This window comes from Neopelma chrysocephalum, unplaced genomic scaffold, assembly GCF_003984885.1.
Source record: "Neopelma chrysocephalum unplaced genomic scaffold, ASM398488v2 Primary Assembly neopelma1_59, whole genome shotgun sequence".
Classification (NCBI taxonomy): domain Eukaryota; kingdom Metazoa; phylum Chordata; class Aves; order Passeriformes; family Pipridae; genus Neopelma; species Neopelma chrysocephalum.
In genome coordinates this window covers 7,702,532-7,726,880 of record NW_020897714.1, presented here as the reverse complement: position 1 = coordinate 7,726,880, position 24,349 = coordinate 7,702,532, and the positions used below count along the sequence as shown (strand labels likewise).

Genomic DNA, 24,349 nt, shown 5'->3' with positions numbered 1-24,349 from the left:
AGATTGATACTTTTTGTTCTCAAAGAAATTATACTTAGGATTTTGTTTGTAATTAAACAGAATTGCATAATCATGGAACCTGGTGTTTTTCAATCCATACTCTCAATCAGAATTACCCACAAACTGACATCTTCTGGGTTAACAGCTCATGTCAGAAGAAGTAAAAATATAATGGTTTAAACAAACAAACAAAGCAAAATCACCCTACAAAATTGCTAATGCTGCCTTTCCTCAGATTTCAAATTACAAGAAGCCAAAAATGTTATATATGAAGCAGTACAAAGAAGCAAGAGTTAAAGTTAAAAAGATTGGCATTGCTTCTATTTTAAAACTCAGGGGAGCTATTTTGTGGTAGTGTTTTGCCGCTTCTAATAATGTCTTTTAAGGAGAAAAATCTCCAAGTAAGAGATAGAAATATAATAAACGTGTATTTTAAAAATAAACCATAATCACACAATCCCTACTAAATAAACACTGCTGTTGATGCAAGCTTCATTGTACTCTACAGCAGTACAAGTTACCCAGGATACTTTTAAAACATGTAGACTAAAACATGCAAAAAATTTGACCATAACCCCCAAAGTCCTGTTTTCTGGGAGAGAATGAATTTACAGAGACTCAATACAATTCTACCCTCTCTTTTCCCTTGCTCCCTCATTGCCTTTATTAACTCAATATGTCCCTACACTAACTTTAAAGACTTTGTTGTTATGGGAATTTATTTCCATATTTTATTGTCAAGGAGAAAAACAAGATTTTGGTGATTAAATGTCACAGAAGCTCTGACTTTTGCACAACCTAATCAAATCTACAGCCTTAAAAACAACCTGTGTATGTGTCTGAAAGTCTTACCATTCTGATCATAAAAAGGTACATATGTTCTACCTGGCATTTAAGAGCCAAGTACAAAAATTCTCTCTCGCCCTTCCCCCAAAAGTTTTTGGATAATTTTAATGTAATTTCTGTGTGTGCATTTTCAACTAGTTTCCTAGAAATAATATGGAATAAAAAATATTTTTCTTTTTTCCCTTCTCTCAATGTGGACTATCCACAGCATTAAGAGATTCTTCTCTTTTCTAAGTGACATTCAAGGTTAGCGAGGCTAGAAATTCACCTCCTAATAACTGAGCCATAAAGATAGTTACAGAATTGCAAGCCTGGATTCCTTCCCTCCCCATACCTAATCTACAATGCAGGTGGAAAAAGAAATCCAGGCATATGTACAAAATATTGTTCAGTTCCTCTAGTAAATACGCCAAAAAATGTTTGCTGCCTTCTATCACAACTGGCTGTTTCCACTGTAAATCTCATATACTTGTACTTTGCCCCTTTTTAATATTGTAACTGTCTACATAGGTTAATGTTTAGAATCACTCACTTAGAAAAAGCGTGCACATAATCATTAAATCTTTATGACTTAAATGAAAATGAGCATAAGCCAGGAAATCTAAACCCAATACCAAGAGAAAAGTCTCCCCTGTGACTTAGGGTTTGCATATGTTTCCACTCCTTCAAAACATGTTCTCCTGCGTCTGGAATCGGAGCTCATGCTCGTGTACCAGGAATGGCTCTTTCTTGTTAGGACTCTAAGAAGACAACTGAGAATAGACTCAGGCAATGCTGTCAGAGCACTACAGTTCTGAAACTTAGACAACTACAGTTAAGATACTCAGAAATCAGGAGCCTGATCTTCACGTACTCTCAGCAGTGCTATCTTTCCCAAAGGTGCTGTAACATACTGCTGGGAGTCATTACTCAGGGCATCCAGAAGCTGCACCTGCTCCCTAATCTATTTGATTCTGACTTGGGACATATTTAGAGGTTTTGCTTCTTCTGTCACTATTATTGCATGCCCTGACTGCTGGGAGCAGAAGGTTTAACTTGATATTTAGCTGTGATTGACTAAGTGCAATGCGTTCATTAGGTAAAGCTCACCAGGAGCTACAAGCATTCAACACTTCATCAAATTAGGACATTTAGGAGTCTAAACATGACATTAGGAGGCTAATGTAAAGCACTTATGTACATACAGGTACAGGTATAAACTTTGTGTGACGTAACAAACACAATCCATACTTGATGAATATAACCATGAATGCATGCATTTTAACCAAGGCACTAAACCAGGTTTAAGCAGAAAGGCATAACACCTGAAGCAAATCCGACAAAAGGAATTACACCAGGAAACATTTAACTCACTGAAATATCACCCAGCTTTAGCACTATATGTTGGTTTTCCCATTTTGTACCCAGACAATGGACCCATGGAAGAATCAGAGCTAGGGGGAAAGGAACATGGCTTTCTAGCTAGTGGACAAATGGAAATCTGAAGATTGGGCAAAGCTGCCTATATTTCTTATCTCTCAAAGTTCACAGGTACCCAAGTTCCCATATCTCAGCACAAAATACATTTAAGTATTAAACATATAAACATTGACCAACCCTAACAAAAAGCATGAAATTTAACTGTTCTTTAACACTGATACTTTAAACAGGAAAATTGCCAGCTTCTGCAAAAACAGCAAAAAAGAGCTTCTCCAATTAGGGAGCTAAAATAATCACTAAGATAAAGAAAAACCTACACCTGTAAATGCCTAATATTCTGAAACACAGTTGTTAGAAACTATGGTAAGCTTGGTGCTTTCAATTGATTCCTTAAATATTTTGAAAAACATTAAAAACTAAGACTAACATTTTCAGGTTGATACTATTTGCAAAGGTTTTGTAGACTGGAAAGTAGTGAGTCCACCAATACACAACACTATGAAAAAGTCATGCTGTTCTTGATGTCAATAATTGGCACACAACCTCAGAAGGAAAAATAAGCACTAACGAAAATTGTGCAAAGCCTGTGGAAATTTTCTCACCTTGTGACTCTTAAAGAGATCCCTTTTAAGCCAGGGAGAATGTACTGATTTGGGCTGGTTTGTTCATTTTCTTGATAGTAGCTAGAATGGGGTATGTTTTGGATTTATCTGGATTATGTGCTGGAAACAGTATAACACAGGGATGTTTTTGTTATATTGAGCAGTGCTCACAGAGTGTCAAGGCCTTTTCTGTTCCTCACACCACCCCACCAGCAAGGAGGCTGGGGGTGCACAAGGAGTTGGGAAGGGACACAGCCACGACAGCTGACCATAGGGATATTATATGGCATCATGCTCAGCATAGAAAACTGGGGGAAGAAGAAGGAAGGGCCAAATATTAAGGGTGATGTTATTTGTCTTCCCAAGTAACCATAACACATGATAGAGCCCTGCTCTCCTGAACACCTGCCTGCCCACCAGCAGTAGTGAATTAATTCCTTGCTTTGTTTGTGCAAGCAGCTTTTGCATTTATCTACTAAACTGCTTTTATCTCAGTCCATTAGTTTTCTAACTTTTCCTCTTCCCCATCCTACTGGGGGCAGTGCGCAAGTGGCTGTGTGGGGCTGGGGTTAAGCCACAGCAGGGAAGAATGGAAGACCACAGCATACTTTGTATGCTATAACACAGTTTAAATCTTATGCATTACTGAAGACAGTGACAACCTTCCTCTGGTAAACTAACCTCTCTGTTAAACTGAAGGTTCTTCACAGTTCCTGTAAATACGAAAAGCCTTCTCTCTTTTTTTTATTTACTTAGTCATTTATTAAAGAAACCTCGCCTTTTTCGTCTTTCCAGAGAGGCATTCTCAAATATAAGCTCCTAAATATTATTGTAGACTTCAAGTGAGTAGATAAAAGTGATGAGGATTTTAGTGGCAATTCCAATAAAGATATTACAGATTTAATACTAAAATATCATCCATGTTATGCCAGTGTCGGTGACTTCAGCAAGACAGGTTATGATTCCTCATTTTTAAAAAGATATAATGTGGATAAATTTGCCTTAGGATGCTGTATTTCTGTCATATGTGGTCTGTTTAAATCACCCCATGAAAATATTTTTGGGAAACAACAGCTAATTATACATATTGATGTCCAATTCCGTACCATTCCACTGACATCACAAGGACCTGCAGGAGATCAATACCTCTGAGAAGATAGTGGAGGCCAATCTTGCTTTTCTTATTTCAGGATCAAACAGAAAACCCTCAAGGAGCTGTGGGAACTACAGGAAACAGCAGTATTAGCTACTTGAAATTGTCAAGAGAGAAGTAAATTGCAAAAAGCTTCTTTTGTCTAGGAAATATCTGATGTGGGAGGGGGTGTAGTGGTCAAGACCGCACAGGCATCATGCTGTTGCCATCCAGCAGAGTGAAGAGAAAAGCATCAGGCTGGCTCATCCGCAAAGATGAGCAATGCATGTGCAGGCACATTCGGCTCAGCATTTCCACAATTTTGTACAGCCTTAAAGCTGCCAGGAAAATTAACCCCAAGCTGACCACTGCAGAATGAGAGATGCTAGGGAATAAATGGGGCCCCAGCTGGCAATGGAGCCCCCAGTCTTCTCCACAGCTCTCGAAATGCTAAAGGTTACTCAGCCCACCAGTGCAATATTTAACAGCTTAGCGCACTTGAATATGCAGTTCTTGTTAGACAAAATGAACCTGTGAGAGGTCAAATCATCTTTTGAAGCCGTAAATTATTTATTATTTTTAACTGGAATAAAAACAGTGTCAAGGGAAAGTATACTTACTAAATATCTGACTCCAAGAATGAAGTCTGTCTTGCAAGAGAGCAGCTACTCCCCTAACAGTCTAAACACTGTAAACACTATATTTCAAAGACATAAAGTGCCCAAAAGAGAAATAACTCACAAAATAATAGGTTACCAATCAGATCTGTCAAAATATCGAGACCTGTGGGTAATTTCAAGTATAATAAAATTCATTAGGTGGTAGAAAATAAGCAGAAAATAGATTTTAAATAATGATGAAACACTGTTGCAAAATAGCATAACTTGTAGATGGAGAAGAGGTGAAAAATAAGCAAGACCAACTACTACATTGCTAAGTCTTTAGAGCTTCTGAGAAGGATAAAACTACAAATTTTAATCAAGAGCAGCATTTTATTTTGACATTGCTTTCCAAAGCACAATAGTTCTAAAAGTAGCAACTTCAAAGACTAAAGAATGCCAAAAGTAGCTTACTTGAAGTTCAGAGTGTTCTCAAAAATCAGTAGCTTTATCTAATACCGAGCAGCAATCATACATATCACCCACAACCAAGGCTGTTCCAAGACCATAAAAGAAAGTAGAGTTTTATGAAACTTGGTTTGGTGGTTGACCATGTCATCCATGGAGGCTCCAGGTTCACATCATTACCTTAAATAAAATATAAGCCTTCAATAAAATTGCTTTTTACAAAACCAGTACTGCTATAATAGCACAGAAGGCTAGATAATACATCCTGCAATCCAATTTGTGGTTCGTGTTAAGCTATAGATACCAATAACTAATTCCACATGTGAGACAGACCCCCTGGAGGGAGAGTTTAATCAAATAAGTGATGGGAAAAGAGACATTTCCTTATTTTAGTATAACAAACCCCCTGTACTAACAATATGTTGATCTGGTAAAATGTTACTGTATTGTAGCAATGGAACATTAGTAGAATATACATCTGGTTTAGTTATTTCTGTAAGGCAGTTTGTACACATAAACCACAGAGCAATAAATACTTGATCATTACCATTATATTAAAAATGAGCTTTAAATGCATTTGCCTCATCTTTTTAACTGCTAATGTTACCCAGCTCCATTCCCACTTTAAATAAAATAAATTAAAAAAAAAACCAAAACCAAAGAAAACCAACCAAGGAAACAAAAGAAAACCTAAAAAAATACCCACTACAAGAAAAAACAGCAGCCCAGTAGGGTTTGTATTAGGTTTGTACTATTAATTGGACAGAAGACTGTTGATTAATGCTTCTGCTCTCAAGCTGCATATTGCAAATACAAAGCAATTAGACCTCTGAATTTGCATACTTTCTAGCATAACAAGCTCTCTCCCATATTCAAGTCCCCCCTTCCACTCCTTCACCTTTGGTGGCTTAACTTGCACAAATCTAGCAGCTGACAGGTACAATCATCTGATACGTGTCATACCTGACATCTCAATCAATCTGTATACCTGCTATGCAATTTACACTGAAAATTACTCAAGGTCTAAAATGCTGAAAAATCAAACAGAAGTCTAACTTTCTTTCATAAGGAATGCTTTGCCTCAGTAGAACACCACTTTTTTAATAGCTCTCATTTCAGACAACTAATTTATGACCACAATAAATACAATTTCATCAAAATCTTCTGTCTTAAAGACAGCAAATACGTTCTTGTCAGCTAGTCAGAATAAAATAGAGCTAACCAAATGAAATGGAATCCAGACTGACAACTTTTCCAGCCAGAGTGAGAGCATCACAGGCAGATAGGAATACAAAACTTGGCAAAAGGAAAAAAATCAGCATCAAAGTTCTACTGAATAACCAATACACAGATGACAGAGAAAAGAGCTGGATAGTTAAATAAGTAGCTATGATATACAATTTTAAGGTGCTTCAACAATAGCTTCTAAATAAGGGGCAACATTCATCTGCTCTGCTGGTGGTCCTGCTTTGCAGCCGCCTTGTTCAGAAGCCCTGCCAGTCTACTCAAATTGCCTTGGGATGCTGTCATGTACCTGGTGCGAAAAATCAGGACTCACATGATAATTGGTCTTGTGTAGTAGCCATCACTTTATATTCACTGGATACTTGGCCCAAAGATGAGAACACAATGAAAAAAAATGGGCTTGTCACCCCAATACCATCTCCTACCATCAGCTGGAGCATTTTTGAAGTTGCTTTTACCAGTTCATACTTCATTGACCATCCTGAAGACAGCCAAATGTTTTACTATTCTTTAAACATAAATACTCATGTCTCAGTTTCCCCAGTGGTATATTCTGAAAAAGCTTATAGAAACTGAAAGTCATAGTCTGGCAGCATGCCAGTCCAGGTCCTTAACCACCCACTCCCCGAAATGCCTCTCTCTCCATTCCTTCTTTCTGTTCCTTCACCTTTCCTTTCAGTGTTTGCCAGTACAGCTATTTGTACGGCAATGATGAGAACTGGATATAACTTAATTGATTCAGGTTTAAAATAACTCCTAAAGATATATATTTGGGATATTTTGGGCAAGGCGGGGGGGGGGGTGTTTAAAGGCTATGTTTCTACCTGCATTTCCTCTGAGTTCAGTTTGCAGCACAGCCTAGGAAACAGATGCACCAGCTCAGCTGGACAGGGTTGGGCTTAAGATAGATTGAAAGATTGAACCCTTTCCACTATTCAATTACAAAGCATTCAGTTTCATACCATTACTGCTTACTTAGATAGTACAGATTTGAGCTAATGAACTTAAAATTATTTTCCTTTCTTCCTTGGCTCCATTTTACACTTTTCTCCTCCAATGCACTAAAAAAGACCATAACTTTTTCCTCGACTGACCTTTTTGATGTCTTTTTTTTTTTCCCCTTTCTCATGAAGTTGCTCTTTTCCAGTATTGAATTGGGAGAACACAAAGTACAAATTCCAGAACCGGTACATAAACACAATTCTTTCTAATTGCCCAGACATTCTCTGAGGAAAAGGGGCTTTGTTTGGTGGGAGGTTTTTGGTTCAGTTTAAAACCGTACTCCAGTTTTTTTAAATGCTCAAGCCAGTTAGGGAACACCGGATGACTCTTCTGTAAATGGTTATTTTGGCCTTATCAATCAGCAGTGCAGAATGTCTTTTCAAGCAAGAAAAAGTGCATGCAATACTTTAAAAAAAAAAAAGAAAAAACAACCCTTAATTCAAGTCTATGCTTTAATTCTGCATAATGCAAAAATTAATCTCAGCTATATACTTCGGGTTTTGATTATTTTAAATACAAAATTTAAAAAAACAAAACCAACAAAAAAACCCACTTGTCTTTATCAACATATATAAAGACAGAACAAAACTAAACCAAAAGCTTTAAGTAAAAAACTTAGTTCTGTTCTTACTAACAATTTCAAAAGAGACAGGTTATCACTTTAAATTGTCCATCTTACAGAGCAATCATCCTCAATTCATTTGAAAATAAATTTAAATGTAATTGCAAATCAAAAGGACAGCATCTAAACCTGCCTTCATAGTCAGGATTTGTCACATATTGGTCAGACATGCTACAATCAAAATCCAAATTTCTCAACTCCAAGTGCATTGATCATTCTCAAACTATCCAGATATCAACTAAATAGCATCCTCCAAAAGCAATTTTAGACTTCGGATGGAGCAGGCCAGAGACCTGCTAACTTGAACATTCTCTAAACAGTATTTTATGCGAAAAGATGAAACTCAAAGTCCAAAGGAAATATAAATACAGTAAGAAAGTGCTTCAGAAAATAATGATCGATAAGGAGGCAATGCACTAGAATAATTATTTTCACTATCTTTTTTAGGTAAATCGTAAGGGTTTTGTTGCCCTTAAGCATTTTTATCATACCATGAGAAGCTCTCCAGAAGACTGATACATTTGCTTTAATTTGCTTTTGAGGTGCTACCTTTGTTCCTCTTTGATACACCTGTCTTATTTATTTTTTAATTGACAATCATTATCTTTACAAAAGGCTCCTTTATTGCCCAGGGAGTGCTTGGGAACAGGAAACTGTGACGTTAAAGGTAGAGGTCATGCAAAGTTCAAGTACAAAAGAGTATGCAGACAAGTACTCAAAAAGAAATGCTTCTCGTAACAGGCTAGGTCAATGAAGACATTCCTGACAACCCAAGCCCTGCAGGTCACTGTGTTCTTACAAAAATCTATACAATTTGCGAATGATTTCTGTAAAACTTCAGTAAAAAAGAAGCCTTACTGGAGATACTTTGTAACTGAAGCTCCCAGCTGATCTCCTCAGTAATGTAACAAACAGAGGCTTCCCTGGTATTGAGATAAAACTCGGGGCAGCAGCACTCAGTCTGAACAGACATGCAAGAAACAGGTACCCTAGTAACTTAGTGAATTAGGAAATGCATTTCTGGCAGATCAAGCAAAACATTCATATTTTTGTTCACTGTAGTCTCTCCCCATTAAATTGCCTCCAGCTAAAATCCAATCCCCAAATAGGTTTGTAATCTACAAAGCACAGAATTGTTATTCCTATCATTACAGATGGACAAACAAATTTCCATAGACACCAATTTGCTGTCCAAGGCAACTCTGATGCTGGATGGAAAAAAAACTCACAAGTTGGGTGTCCAAGTTTAGAGCTCCTCACCTAGGAAGAGAGGACTTATGTTCAAAAAGTTAGGTAGTGGAAGCTTGGATTTCACTTGTGTCACTTAGGTCTCTCCTGGGCCAATTTTACCCTGGCCCTGAAGCAGAAAAGGAGCAAAAAGGGGAGAAAAACCTTTTCCCCATGAAAAGTTCAACAGAAATGTCTGCAAAGGTTTTGGTTTTGAGCAATGACTGTTCAATAATACAAAACTTTCTAGGTGTTCAGATTTTCTGTGTCATATGCATGTTTTTATAGAATAAGCTAACACTTAAGTTATTAATTAAACTCCATGAACTCATCCTGTGCCTTTCAGTATAAAGTTTGCTGTTACAGATGCACTTTAGGAAAAAACAAAACAAAACAAAACTAAAAAACCTTAATTAATCTACTGTTTGTTTCTGTTCATCATTAAGTGCACTATGTACCATACAGTATTTAGCTACTGACATTCAACAAGTCTTACCTACTCCAATATGCATAATTTAAAAAAAATATACATCTATATAAATATACAGGAAATTATTCTTTCAGTTTCAATTTTGTCAGAAAAGAGTATGATAACTAGGTCAACATGTCACAGCAGTTTAAGAGGAAACTACCAGTGACCAGAGATGGGATTCTTTTTTACTCTACTATTTTCATTTTATACCACAGCTGTATAGTCTATATGAACAGAACTCATCATTGTTTTATCAAAATCTAAAATTTCTTTTCAATTCATTTGCATGAGAAATCAAAATTTTAACATCAAGGTTTTTGAGATAGATTGCAAAGCTGTAATTTGTTTTATTGCTTTTTTTGTTTATGTCTCACTGAAAAAATGTAACATGGCCATATGAAACATTTTTTTTTTGTTAAGTCAGTATTTTTCTGAAAGAACGCCATTTCACTGAAAAGAAAATTACATATACTCAGCTCACTCATTTGTACAGTAAATGATGTAACCGAGTCTTGATTTCAGATGGAGTTTCTGAGTACCACTAAAATACATGCAGTCTGGGGAGAGGGAAGCCAGGGGGTTTTAGTGAGCTTTTTTGTTTGCTTATTTTACTTGCTTGTTCTTGGATAAGAAGTTTAAAAATGAGAAATAGTTATTTTGTTAAGGCACTGTTACATTTAAGTCATAGCTCCTACTAGGGGAAGAAAACAATACGAGCCAAAGAAACGGGCCCAGGCCCTATGCATCTCTGTTAAACTAGAACAATAAGAGCTTTATTTTTGCCTTAGGGAGCCTGAGGGGGATATCAGCCACCACACTTGTACGCCTGACCAAACTAAGCTGAGTTTGCAAGATACAAGAGGATAAGAGCATGAATGAATTCTTTACAAAAGGCAGTCAGATATTCAGTGCTCAACTCAGATATTCAGTGCTTGTTGGTAAACAGAATGAGGGAACTGCTGGAAGTAAGGAAAGTAATTGAAAAGAAACCCATCCCCAGTGTCAAGTAATAGCAATGGCTAATAATACATTGTTTAAACAAAATGTAAAAACCCAATACTAAAGCTATTTAACTGTTCTTTAAGCATTAGACATCTGTGCTCATTTTTAGGACTTGAAAACTCATTTAGCACCTGTTTAACAGTGATTGGTGCCTTACAAATAGCTTACAGCAAAGACCACTCACCTTGCATAAAGCAGAAATGATCTGATGCATTTTCAGTCGATGAAATACAAAGACATCGTACACAGCTGAAATGGCCAGAACAGTCACTCCTTGCTCCTTCCACAGCATGCTGCATCCTGCGCACAGCCCTGCTCCCAAGATCCAGCCCCAAGTACTTGTTGAGGAACCTCTGGTAGAGCAGTGCTTCACGTAACACATCAGGGAAAGGAGAAAGAAGAGGCAGGCTCCGATGTCTGCCCTCCCTACAATCCCCGCTACAGCTTCCGTGTGGATGGGATGAGACGCAAACAGCAGGCCTGCTATCAAGGTCCAGTACCCATCTCCAAACAGAATCCTGGAGAAGTTTGTGAAAAGGCCTGTGACTGCAGCATGTAATAGGACGTTTACAAGGTGGTAGCCCCATGGGTCCATTCCCCCAACAGCATGGTTAATGCGGAAGGAAAGTGTGCAGAGAGGTCTGTAGGACTTGTGGCTCCCACTATGAGTAAGCAGTGTCCCCCAAAAGTCATTGTAGAAGATATGAATCCATGGCGTCTCAGGCAGAAGGTCCTGGTTTGTCTTGATAGCTCGACTACAAAAGACAAATAAAAGCTTCATTTTAATAGAAGAAAAAGGATACAAAAGAAAGGCTGAGAAAATGCAATCACACTGCTAGCACAAGAAAGAATGGCATTGCTTTGGTGCTGCTTTAATTCAAGTTTGAATTTTTACAGGAGGTTTTAAAAACTACATATCTATTGACTTCCTGCTAGAGCAAAATTTCCATATAAATTGGCTTTTAAAACATTAGAAACAGATGTTACACTGTTTCCATTAAATTAAAACACCCTTCAGTGACATTCTTCTGAGTCTAACCCAGGAGTAATCGGTTAAGATTTGATGAGTTATAATTAAAATGTAAAAGAAATATGAAAAACTCGCAAACATTATTGTTGAAACAATGGATCCTCCAGTAATTCAGAATTAAAATCCCAACTGGCCTTTTATACTGAAATTTTAATTTAGATTTTGGAATGAATCTCTCTGACACAGATGAACAATAAATACGGAAGTCGGTAGGAGCATGCAATTTTCTGCTTCTGCACAGGGCACACCCAAAACTGTCTTGTATATATTTTGACTGACAACATTTTCTGCTAACACCTTGCCAAAGACAGACAACAGAATATTTTAAAGATGAAAATATGCCTTCTATTTAAATTTTTTGTATTTACAATAGAGGAGAAAAAAATCCATGTTTTTATGTTGTATTAACTTATGAATTCAAGTCTGTCAGCTTGATTAGGAAAAAAAAATTGCTGAAGCTTTCAGCATTTGCGCTTTCAACCACCCTGGCAAGGACTGGTGCCAGCCATCAGCAGTCCCCATGTCTAATTCGTTACTGTAAAAATCTGTCTACTACAGTGTTTGTACAAATCCAAAGATTTGCATTTAAAATTTATGCAGTGGGAGAAAGTGTGAGACCTGCTTAGTGCAAAAAGATGAGCAGAATTTAATTAGTTACTTGTATTTAAGCAATTAAAGATGCATTGTTGTTATTACTGAGCTTAACTCATTTAGCATTTATTTTATTAGCTCAAGATTCTTCTATTCAATATACTAAACAAGAGAGATGATTTATATCTAATTCTTTACTCATACGCTCTATCTGCCTTTCCAACAAATATCCTCTTATAATTAATAATTTTTCAATTCAGATGAGGGAGGGGGGAAAAAAGTGTGAAATGCAAGCCCACATTTAAAATGCATGTGCATGACTAATTCATATTCTAAGACTCCCCTCACATTCTGCATTTCCTTGGAACCTTTATCCAAATCCCTTTTTTTTTATGGTATTAGTTTCAGAAATGTTGTTCTTGTTCTGGAAAAGAAAAATGCTCAAGCACTCATATACTATGGCACAGAATCTCCATGCAAATACTCCAAATACCACGCAGCTCAGCACATCCATTGTCCAGAGCATACTGTTGTAATGCTTTCAGACACGCTTCCTCTCAGCATGTCGTTTTGTCTCTGAACATATAGAGGTTATGGAGAGGTCACCTTAAACCCTTTAAAGATCTGATGATGCTTTCTAGAATATTTGAAAATTTTCATTTTGACTTCTGCTTATGGAGTGGATCAGGTTGCCTGTAATTGTTTTCCCAACCCCACACACATTTTTCTCATTATTTTCTCAGTCACAAAAGAACACTGGAAGAAAACAAGATCTTTGTTTTCACGTTATTTATCTTGTCCTTCTGTGTAGTCCTTTCCTGAAACCTAATTCCTCTGTTTGCGATTTCAGTTTGTAGTATCACACTCAGAACCACTATCAGAAAACTAGGAATTCAGCAAGAGTAAAGCAGGTGTTAGGCAAGAAAGAGTCCATTCTCTGAGAAAAATATATTATATTTAGACTACAGGTTCCCAAAGGCTAAGGACAGCTTTCAGATGTCAGGATTTAGAGTTGAAACCTTGAACAGTGGTAGTGTTTTTTCTTGGGAAAATAATAAGAAAATAAGTGGCAACAATATTGCCAGAACAACCACCCTCCCCCGAGGCAGCGCATTCTGCTCCAAAGAGCCTAGACAGTGCACAGGTTATTTCCAGGAAATAGTAGCTTTTATTATATCTTTTGCAAATATGGCCATTTCCAACACTTGAAGCTATGTAACCACGTAGAAAAAAAAAAACAAAAAAACAAACAGAACTGTGGTTATCAGTACACATGTATAAAACAACTCCACACAACTCTGCTATGCTGCTGAAAGAACTAGCCCTCTCTCTAAGCTGACAGTTTTCATGCAGCACATACACATATTGGACTATTCCCCACCAAAAGTAAACTGCTTATCTCCATATCATAAAGAAATCTATTGTACATTCCAAGGCATTAATTCAGTCAAATTTTATTCACAGCCTTAGCAACAAATTTGAGGCAAACTTGTTCCTTTCATGTTTAGACCTGTCCATATTAAAAATTAAAACAAAGAAACAAACAAGGAAAAAAACCCCACACAATAAAAAAATCAAAATGAAGCCCTGAAGATACAGTATTGATCACCCTATATTTGGGTATGGATTTCAGCAGGCAATTCTGAAATACTCCTAGTTTCTTGCGCATGTAAATGCAACATATTCTAGAATCTGCCAGTCAGCATGAAACATATAGAAGCTGCCAGTTCCAGTTTACTCAGTGGTTTAGTCAGGTCAAATGCTGTATTTTCTAGAAATCAGAATTTTAAATAAAGTTAAATTTCTTTTCATATGGTTATTTTTTTATTAAATATTTATAAGAAAAAAAAGTCTTGCTAATGCTTTGATATATTAGAAAAGTCTAATACAAGAGGGAAGCTGGAGGTCCTACGATGAAGAAGCAAGTCTCACACAGATTGATTGTTAAAGTTCAACTACCCTATTTCACATCATAAAATGTAAGGAAAAATATACTTGGCCAACATTAGACTTGATGGTGCAGGAGGATGCTGGAATACAAGCACTTGAGATACCAGAGCCAGGCAGCTCTGTGTCATTTTACTCTCAATAAAAGTGAATGAAGTCTCAGTAACACTAAGACTGAGGTCAGACAGAAAGAGTCTGCGGGCTGAGTCCAGCCTATGCACCACCAGCCAAGCTGTGCCGATCTGCATCTCCAGCCTGGCTGTCCAACTGCACTGGCAAAAAAAACATTAAGTGAAATGTTTATCTCTAGGAAGGGGAAAGAAATACAAGCTTTGTATCTAATAAAATAAAAGAATAAAAATAAATACTACTCAATTGCTTACATCAGGGCCCCAAGGGCACTAATGAGCCTTGACAACCTGATCACCCTTCCAAGGCTCCCATACCTTGCCCACAGTCCCAGGACCTCATGTCAGCTCCCCCCACGCTGCCCAGGGCCCAGGACCCCATGTCAGTCTCCCAGGGCCATCAGCCTTCGCCCCAGTGACACCTCAGCAGGGCCAGTCTTAAACTCCCCAAGCCTTACCCTACCAATGGTCTTGCTGAGCTGGGTCCATATCCCAGCCTGGCCTTGTTCCCTGAGAGGTGCCCAATGCCTGGAGCTAGGGCTGCCCCAGCTCCTAGCTGGGGCAAGGCTCTGTTTTTTCTTTAGTTACCAAATAACTAAGCTGTTAACTCTGCTTAGTTACCAATTTCAGCAGTAATTCTGAAAGGAACCACTCCTCCCAGCCTGGCAGGTAGTGCCAAGAGTGACCCCAGGAACGCATCCCATGCTAGCAGCCACACTCACTCTCTGCAGATAGAAAAATTATTAATTGCTGGTTCTGTGAAAGACTCTGAAATAAAGGAAACTACAAAATGCCTTATTAGCCTTGCCTGCTGCTTCACTCACAGTTTACCTTGAGGTTACGTCCTGCAGATTAGTCCAATCTTGCTAATGGGTATAATAAGGGCAGCTCTCCAACTGCACTCATCACTTCAGCAGAACTGCAAACTCTGCTCTCGCTAAAAGGCAGCAGGTCACCCAAGAAAGTAATTTCTCAAAATTCCAACACAATTGGCATTTTTACTTTCAAGCAGTCTCTGATAAGGGCTGCAGACTCAGTCAGGGAGCTTACTTTCTTCAATTTGCAATGCCTGCCCATTTCACACATCCCAGGAGAGAGGGATATCTTACCGAGTATAGAACAAATGGATGCGCTGGAGGGTGGGAGGGGAAGGAATTGGAGTCAGCTATCAGTTCTTCAGAAATGGAAGGGTGAAGAAAGACAAAAAACTGTAAAGGCAAAATCATAATTTCTAACCCACTCAAAAGAATCCTTCTGCCTCCTGCCACAAACCACTTATTTGCCCGGGTCAATACATACCTTGAGCACAATCACTGAGCTTTTTTTTCATCAAACTTAAAAATGCCAGAGATCCAGCCATTCACACAGGCACATTTACATGCATACACACACAAAAAAATCCCAGATGTTTTTAAAATTAACAGCTATATACATCCTAAACTTCTGCACTGGTGCTAAACTGATCCAGGTGTTAACACTAGGGTAAAAAAACAGATGCGACATTCTAAAGTGATTTAACAAGTTAAGCCTTATATCTAGCTTCAGTATTGCTAATGGTCCCCATATGCTGCAAATTAACATCAGCATTTGAAGTAGACAACATATTTTAAAGGAAAAGGAGAAATCCCAAGCGTGCACGCAGGAAGCCATTGACCAGACCTCTCTCACATAAAATAGATAGGCAGTGATGGACTGGCAAGTCTCTACTTGTAGGTTCTTCATTGTTTTTCCTCAAAGTCATTTTTAAATAGCATGGATTTAGTCCTTTTTCATAAACAGCAATGGGAAAGCACTCTAGAGTATTTTAACAGTGGATCTTAATGAGATACCCTAAGTATGCTTTCCAGGCTGTGTTACTTGTATAGACAACAAGACTGAAAACACAGACAGAGACAACTTTTTTGAGTACAAGCATCCTCAAAGCACGTAGCAGCTGAGTCAATCCAAGCTATGTACAGGCTATCTGTTAGGCACGTGGTGGTCAGAAAGCACGGAAGTAGAGCTTGTCATACTTGGAACAGTTCTTACACTTGCCCGCAGACTATAATTTATATGTAGTCTGTATTGACAGGATAAAGTAAAAATCAGAAAATACTATTTAATACATAGAGATGTTTTAAGAAAGTAATAAGCTTAAGTACATGAAAACACATTCATCGAAATGTTTAATTATAGACTCAAGGGAACTATTTGCCATTCTGGTAGAATTCTGGTGGCAATTATGTCTTACATGTTGTGTATTAAAGTCCATTCTTCCTCAATAGTTGTGAAAGTGGAATTTAGCTACAAATCCAGCAGGCAGTAAAGTTTGACCCATGCCGCTTCACCAAAAAAAAAAAAAAAAGCCAGGAAAACAAAGACAAAAATCAAAACACAAAACAAACAAACAAAAATGCTAAAAAATAAACAAAACAAACTTCTATATTGTATATTAACATTAACACTTGCAGGAGACCAAAATCTATGCATCCTCTGGGTTTCAAGTTGCAGCTTTCAGTTTCTCTTAAGAAAACTTGTTCTTAGGTGAATCTCTAAGGAAAATCTTATTTCACATGGGAAATACTGGGCATCAACTAGGTGTGATACATAGGATCCTGAGTTGCTAGCTGGCTCTGAGAATGGGTCTGTACATACCAAAGGGATTGAAGGAAACACCTAGGTTGAAATAAATTTTTAAACTAATTAAAGCAAAACCTAACATCACAAAAGGACTTCGTGCTCAGTTAATTTCTGCCAATAGTATGGTCCTTTTCAAGCTGTATAGAAACATCTGAATGCACCAAACCCAGAGCTCCAACACTGAAAACAACTTATAATTTTCAAATAATTTTCCTATCTTATGTAATTACTAGTGAAAACTACTATCTCTATACAGAGTTAGTACAGGACCTCTGGAAAATATATTAACAAATGATAATTTTAACTATATTTTAGAATATGACAGCAATTCCATAGTCATCTTCAGTTTAGTACCAGAACAAACAGGAACTACAAGTAACAGGTCTGTAAGTAGCGTTTTACTCATAAAACCTTCTTGGATGAGACTTTTCCTGCATTAGATATAAGCAGAGTGGAAAGATGGATGAGTGAGACAACTATAACTACACCCTTAGATGATTGCAACTACTGCCAAAAATGAAGACAGACAAATAAACAAAAATACTCAAGAAAACAAACAGGAAAATCACAGAGAAAGGTTATTGTCTTGTATCACAGTATAAAGACATACAAACTTTCTAAGAGTTTTCTATACTGCACAATGTCTTTTAAAGAAATTGACCTTTTAAAATAAGCAGTATGGAAATACAAAAAAATAGAAAAAATAAAAACAAAAGACATCTAGGCAAGTTAACTTGTTCCTTATTTGTTTCCATCAATGCCTTTATCAGTTGTGGTTTAACTTTGTCCACCAATCCATTAGCTGCATGCTTCTAGACCCCTTACAACTTTGCAACTGAAGATGTACAATGTTCTTTGAAAGAAGGAAGTGGTGGCAATACTTAGATATAACACTGAATGCTATTAGGAATTGCCTTAACTACACTGAAGTATGCTGTATGTATTGATTTTCTTATTGACTAAAAGAGCTTCAAAAACTTTAAATAACCAAAAGTTCAAAACATTTTAGTAATGAGAAGGTTGAGATGGCCTGAAAAATCTTTTCCACCCAGAACATAAATATTTCAAAAACTAACTATAAAGGCTTTGAACTGACTCATTCTCCATACTGTAAGCCTTTCCATTTCTAAGTGTGTCCTCATATGGTGAAAGAATATGGTCTTAATATTAACATAAAGTGCACTCCACTTCCTTTCAGTTTAAGATTTAGCCTGACATAAACACTGAAAGATGGACTATGGAAATTTGAAACCCTAATTAATTCCAACTGCCTGACATAGTATTATTTGATTATTCATGCACAGGTTAAAAAAAAACCCGCACTGGAGAGTAATGAGAGAAGTAATTAATACTTTCATATGCTGAACAATGAAATACCATCAGGGTCCTCTCAAGAGGAAGCTGATAAAAACATAAGAACAGCTTCTGTCTTTGTGTTTGCTCCCTGACTTTCTTCACCACAGCATGTACCATAGGTCTGTGAAAAGATACTTACATTCCTAAGTCAGAAAATGCTTTCTGCTATTCTCACAGATATTTTATAAACTATCTTAACCCCTGACTACACCATGCAACATAAAATTGCTAATTCTGTTCTTCTAAGACTTCAAGATACTTTTCAATTATCTGATACATATTCTTTCAAGTACACATTCAAAGTTGCTCTTTAAAATATTCTTGAGAGTCAAACTATTGCCTGGCAAGAACTCCCAATTTGTTTATTTTATATATGTATGTAATACCAGCTTCTGAAGCATGGTCAGAATTCATAGTTGGAACCTCTGCTGCCCTTCCCAAATTTATATTAGATGATAAAAGCGGGCCCAGCAGGCCTTATTAGATTTACTATTCTGCAGTAGAATATGGCACTATACTATTTCTCTTCCCCACCTTCCATTGAAAAAAATAAAACATAAATATTTTTTGCCACTTCACCATACAGCAACTCACAACAGTACAAGGACAGAATTTTAAGGCTTGAAAATATAGCAGTTAAAGTAGACATGTTGATTTTTTTAACCAAATTAATAGTATGGATATTAAACTACTTTTTTTGACAGGTCACCTTCTGAATATACATAAAGCCTTTCCAAAGACACACACACTTTAAGCCATTATCTGAAAATAGAGGCACACATTTTTAGGCAGCACTCTGATTTTGATTTTTGTTTTTAGAGAAGCATTGAAGAGAATACCCAGGAACACATGCACATACAAATATAGAAATAATGAGTAGAGGAGAAACCACTGAACCACAACATAACATACAGACACTTTTCTTTATTTAGTTTTTGGAGGGGAGGAAGGATAAAAAAATGCATCAAGGTTTTTGTGCATAATTTCCTTTCTTCAAGCCTTTTATTTAATCACCAAAACAACCCTTCATTAACGAAGTTCTGGTCTAAACTTAGAGTTTTACTGGTTTAACTGAAAAGTGTTATTCGAAATCTGATCAGTGAAAACAATTTGCTGTATGCATCTCCACAGAGGTCAATTTAATCTTCATACTGCCTTTAGAACTCATACTGAAGAAATGTCTGTACTGGGGGAGGGGGGAAAAGCCCAAATAATCCCAGACCAAGGTATCACTGGTCATGTTCATGTTATTCACAAAGAGAATCAAGCGATTCAGAGAATAGTCAGACCCACCTTGGCTTTAGTTATCCACAGAATTGCCAAGCACAGACTGGGCCACGCTACAAACTCTCAGCCTTGGAATCTGTGACCACGCAAAAGTTTCCTGTCTCCAAGAAGTTTCCTCTTTTCTCCCTTTAGCCCCACTGTAAGATACATAAATGCATAAAACTAATGTTCTGACACATGCCAGTTGTACACCCTATATCACTTTTGCTACCCAAAAGGATATCATGTTAGCAGATTTGTGGGGTGGGTTGTTTGGTTTTGGGGGTTTTTTTAATAATATCTTATAGAATAAGCATTTTCCATTTAGGTTAAGCCTATTTTGGAATCTTACAAATATTTATGCTGAGGCCTTAAAAGACTATTTTGTATGGCAAGAAACTAGAACTCTTGGGTACTTTTTCTTGAAGTATTGTCCATTTTTAGTATAACTGCCCTCACAAGTTGCCCAATTACATATATGAAAGATTGCCCACAAATATATTAACACACTACGAAAGGTACCATTTTTATCAACTTCTGCTTAAAATATTTCTTTCCTGAAATCAGTCTAAGGAACCAAACAGATACCACTTGTCTTCAAAGTCTAGTTTACCAATTTGTCTGATATGCAGTCACAGTCCCATTTAAAGGCAGATACCAAATAATAATAAGGAGGGCAAGGAAAACCTCCCTGAGGATTACAACAATTTATTCTGAGTCAGCTCCAAAGTCTAGCTACACAATCATGAACCAAATAATGTACTAATAATGAAATAGTCTGAGGAAACACAGAAAGCAAAACAAGCTTAACTTGATGGAAAAAGCAGCAAGAAATGTTAACATATAGTTGAGGCTTACATTTCTCTGTGATAATAGTTTACTCACCAGTGAATCAATCAAAATATTTTAAGTACCTTCTCAGAGGATTCCAAATTAAAAAATAGTGCAGCACTTCTTCTCAGATTCGTATTAAGCAAAATTCCTACAAAATATATAGAGGGACAAAAATCTAGCTAGAAAGCATTTGTGATGGAGCTAGACTTTATCATCAGGCCTTGTCACAGACATGTCAGACAAGTTCTTGTAAGCATTTTTATAATGTTATTTTTTAGCAGAAAAAAAATGGAACTTACTACAGACTTATGTCAAAACCAATTTTTATGAAAACTAAATTCTACCAAAAGGTAAAACAACCCAGATAATTAAAACCAATATTTTTTCACACAAAGCTGTGTAATGACTTCTAATGAATAGAGTGACTGCTCAGCATAGTCCTGTAACAGGCTCCCCAGGAAGGTGGTAGAGTCACCATCCCTGGAAGTTTTCAAAAAATGAGCACTCTGTGATACAGTTTAGGGGGCAGGTGGTATTTGGTGAAAGGTTGGACTTGATGACCCTGGAGATCTTTTTCAACCTTGATGATTCTATGAATGAACTATGCTCTGTCCAGCTCTTCAACTTCTTTGCAGGAGGCACTGTGGGATGCCCTTCATAAATATACTTTAATAGAGCAGACTGGCACCCACTCGTTTGGAAAGTGTGGCTCCTACTGAAAAAGGCTAAAATGAGTTTTACTAATGTGTTTCATCTTGGTACAACAATAGTTTATCAAGATCAGGGATTCATTAGAGTAAACCAAGTTTTGTGGCATGCCACAGCAATTGTGAAAGACTAGAAACTGAAATTTTACTTTCTTTTCATTCCTCGGTTCAGAGCACACAGTTAGTAGGCAATGGTTTGGGACATCAAAAGGACTAATCACAGTTATTTTGGAAAAAAAATATGAGCTTTATAGTTGCAATTATATGCAAGTTTGCATCCAGTACACTCTCAAGGATTTTACTGGATGTAGTCAAAGACTGAGGTAAAAAGGCAGGAAATAACAAATTAGTTGAATTATGTTATCAGAATACACAGGATCAAATCATGATTTCTGCTACATTAGCATTAATTCACGTTGGTATTGGAATAATCTCCACTTTATGTCACTGAAACCAGTAGGTTTTATAATCAACTGCAATTGGCATAAGCTTTTACAGCCTTTCTGTAGACTTTTTAGACTTCCAAGCATAAAAACAAAACAACAAAAAACCATTCCTTTCTATGTTTTAGAACAGCTGTTAGGAGGCAGGCAGTAAGTAAGAAGGATCTCAGACAGCAATTCAGGTAAACTGAAGCCATTACCTAAATCATATAACTGATCAACTTTCCTGGCAATAAAACTAGAGCTAAGGCAAGCTAAACTGAACTATGAAAGCACGTAGCTTTGAACTGAAACAGAGATTTTCAAGTCTCTCCAACTCTATGCTAGCCAACTGCTTGCACTTTTCTTCACTGGTGATTTCTATGGGTTTTTTTTTCTTTTTCCCCAAGTAGCTTTTACTTTCCAAAGAAGTATACTTCTATAAATGAAGGTCTGAAGATCTGCTGAAAGATCAACTCAATATTTAATCGCTAGGCTTAACTTCCCTACTGTAAAATTTAAGTCCAACCACACTTGACAGCAGCACACCAGAGGACTGCATTTTTCCTGGCAGATGAGAAACCCAAGTGCCACAAAAGGTTATGGTATTTCATAACAGTGGCCTTTAGACAATGACTGCTGTAAGTTCTGCCTAGAGAGACCTATGGAGGAAAGTTGATCACACACAAACGTTTATGAAAGCTTTAAAAAAGTAAACAGTTTGCTTCTTTCAGTAATCTACATCAAACAGAAATGATCTCTGAGAGCACAATTCATGTAGTATTTTACTAAGACAGAAATTGTAAGTTGTCTTTCAAAATTCCATCACTGATAAAGAATAGAGATAATTTTGCCCCTCTATTCAAAGGAGGAGGACTGGCTAAGATCACAACAAGAAGAAAGTTCAAACGGGGAAAAAATTACAGGTAGATTAAGAGTAAAACATGTAACTCAGTGCAATGAAGGTGACCCAAACAAATTAGAGAACAGGCTGCCTTGGAGAAGTCAGTCAGCACTTTCAGACTTAAAAAAGAGAAAAACAGTGGGTACTGTGTTGTTGCATTTGTTGACAAGGCGAATGTATTCTCTTCAAGTATCTCATCTTCTCACATATGGATAGAAAAAATACAGAATTTCACCTTGGAGAGAAGCAGCTTCAACTTCACGTGTCTGAGCTTAACGAAGTCTGTTTTCAGCTAGGTCTCTACATGTGTTTTACATATCATTTAAGAAAGAGCAATGTAATACCTTTTTTTTTAGCCAAAGGTCCATTTGAACCTTTACATAAACAAAGTGAATATCTATGGCCTACAATGCCGTGGAAGGTTACTTCTTGAGAGGTTCAGGGTCCCTCTTTGCTTCTCTCCCATGGCATTGTTAGCCACTGAAAGTTTAATGAAGAAAATTATAGTTTGCCAGGCCAAATACAACAGCAGAATGTATTTATTTCTGCATAATAAAATCAACCTAGAGTAACAAAATAAGGAATAAGCAGTTTCTGCTCTATGAGACTTGCTTCTCTTTCTGGGGCTCTACATGATCTTGCTACAAAGTAATCAGGAATTCAAGATTTATTTCTCAGCACGGGAAATTAGTTGTTTGGAATAATACAGTGCTGTGTACACACCATAAATCTCCCAGGTTCCTCACATGTTACGGCACACAGAAAGACACTAAGAAATTAATTAAGACATAGCCAATAAATAATACAGCTATCCAACCCACACATCCGATCCACTAAGACAATGTGGCAGAAGAGGCATTTGAAGATTTCAGTGTAGACTGCCATGTTCTTTTAAGGAAATCCAAAGAAATACTGAGACAGTAAGATATTGCTATCCAACTATTTCAGAAAAAATTACCCAGATGATGCAGGTAATCAGCCATACATACCTCATTCAAACCAACTTTATCACCCCTTATAGTTCTTTCTCAATCTTAGGCTTTTAGGACAAAAGCATGTAGAAATCAGTGTGGAACAGAAGCGGTTTCTGGCTTATGAGAGGCACTGGGAGCCCACAGGAAACTCAAAAACTCACCATCTCATTTTCAAATTTGCTAGGAGGTGGAAGTCCCACCCTGGGAAATGGAACTGAATCTAACTAGAAACTGCAGCAGTGCTGAGTATGAGCCTTATTTTACATAAAGACATTTCTACTCGTATCCCAGCCTTACAGTGAACACTTAACCATCAACTTCTGAGAAAGATAAAACAGTATTTCTACAGACACAAGCTACTCTAAATTTAATATTACAGGCTAACAAAACAGGTGAAAGTTTTAAATTAAAGGGCACATCTGGAGGCTGATATTCTTCAATTTTATTTAAAAATCAAGTCAGGTGAGTTATTTCCAATAATTATGAAAATATAAAATTTGTTTCAATGACCTCAGAGATACATATGCTTATTTGTGGTTGTGGCCCCAGGCAACCTTGAAATCAGCCATTCCATTAAGTCAGAAGCATGGCACACAGCCAAGCCCCTGTAAGAGTTAAAGGTCTTGCACACACTTTCTTTAAGTGTTTATTTGAATAGAATGGTGACTTTGGGTTTTGGGCCACCCATCACTTATAGACCTCCCAAAATATATAAAGGAATGGTTCAACTGAATCTTAGCATACATCAGTTAGCCTTGAGATACTAGCTCTTTAAACAAGATGTAAAATCATCAAAAACTGAAGCAACAAGGAAAAACATCACAACAGATTTTATCTGGAGATATTTTAATGTGTATTTTCCCCTATAGACGAGTCATGCAACAGTTTTGGCGCATTTTAATTACAATAAATAAAGTAAAATAAAGAATCTAAAA

General features: G+C 37.0%; 1 protein-coding gene across 4 annotated transcripts in view; it reads right to left on the bottom strand.

Moving 5' to 3' along the window:
* The window catches only part of TMTC2 (transmembrane and tetratricopeptide repeat containing 2), a 246,532-nt gene that overhangs the window by 132,302 nt on the left and 89,881 nt on the right, over positions 1-24,349 (bottom strand). For 2 of the 4 annotated variants that reach the window (XM_027679808.1, XM_027679809.1), the window contains exon 2: positions 10,821-11,391. The exons of 1 other annotated variant lie outside the window; for it this stretch is intronic. In XM_027679808.1, the coding sequence (XP_027535609.1) occupies positions 10,821-11,391 (571 nt within the window). Of the gene's footprint in view, positions 1-6,736; positions 6,791-10,820; positions 11,392-24,349 lie in introns of those variants that run through there. One more of the 4 variants, XM_027679810.1, reaches the window with a different exon arrangement.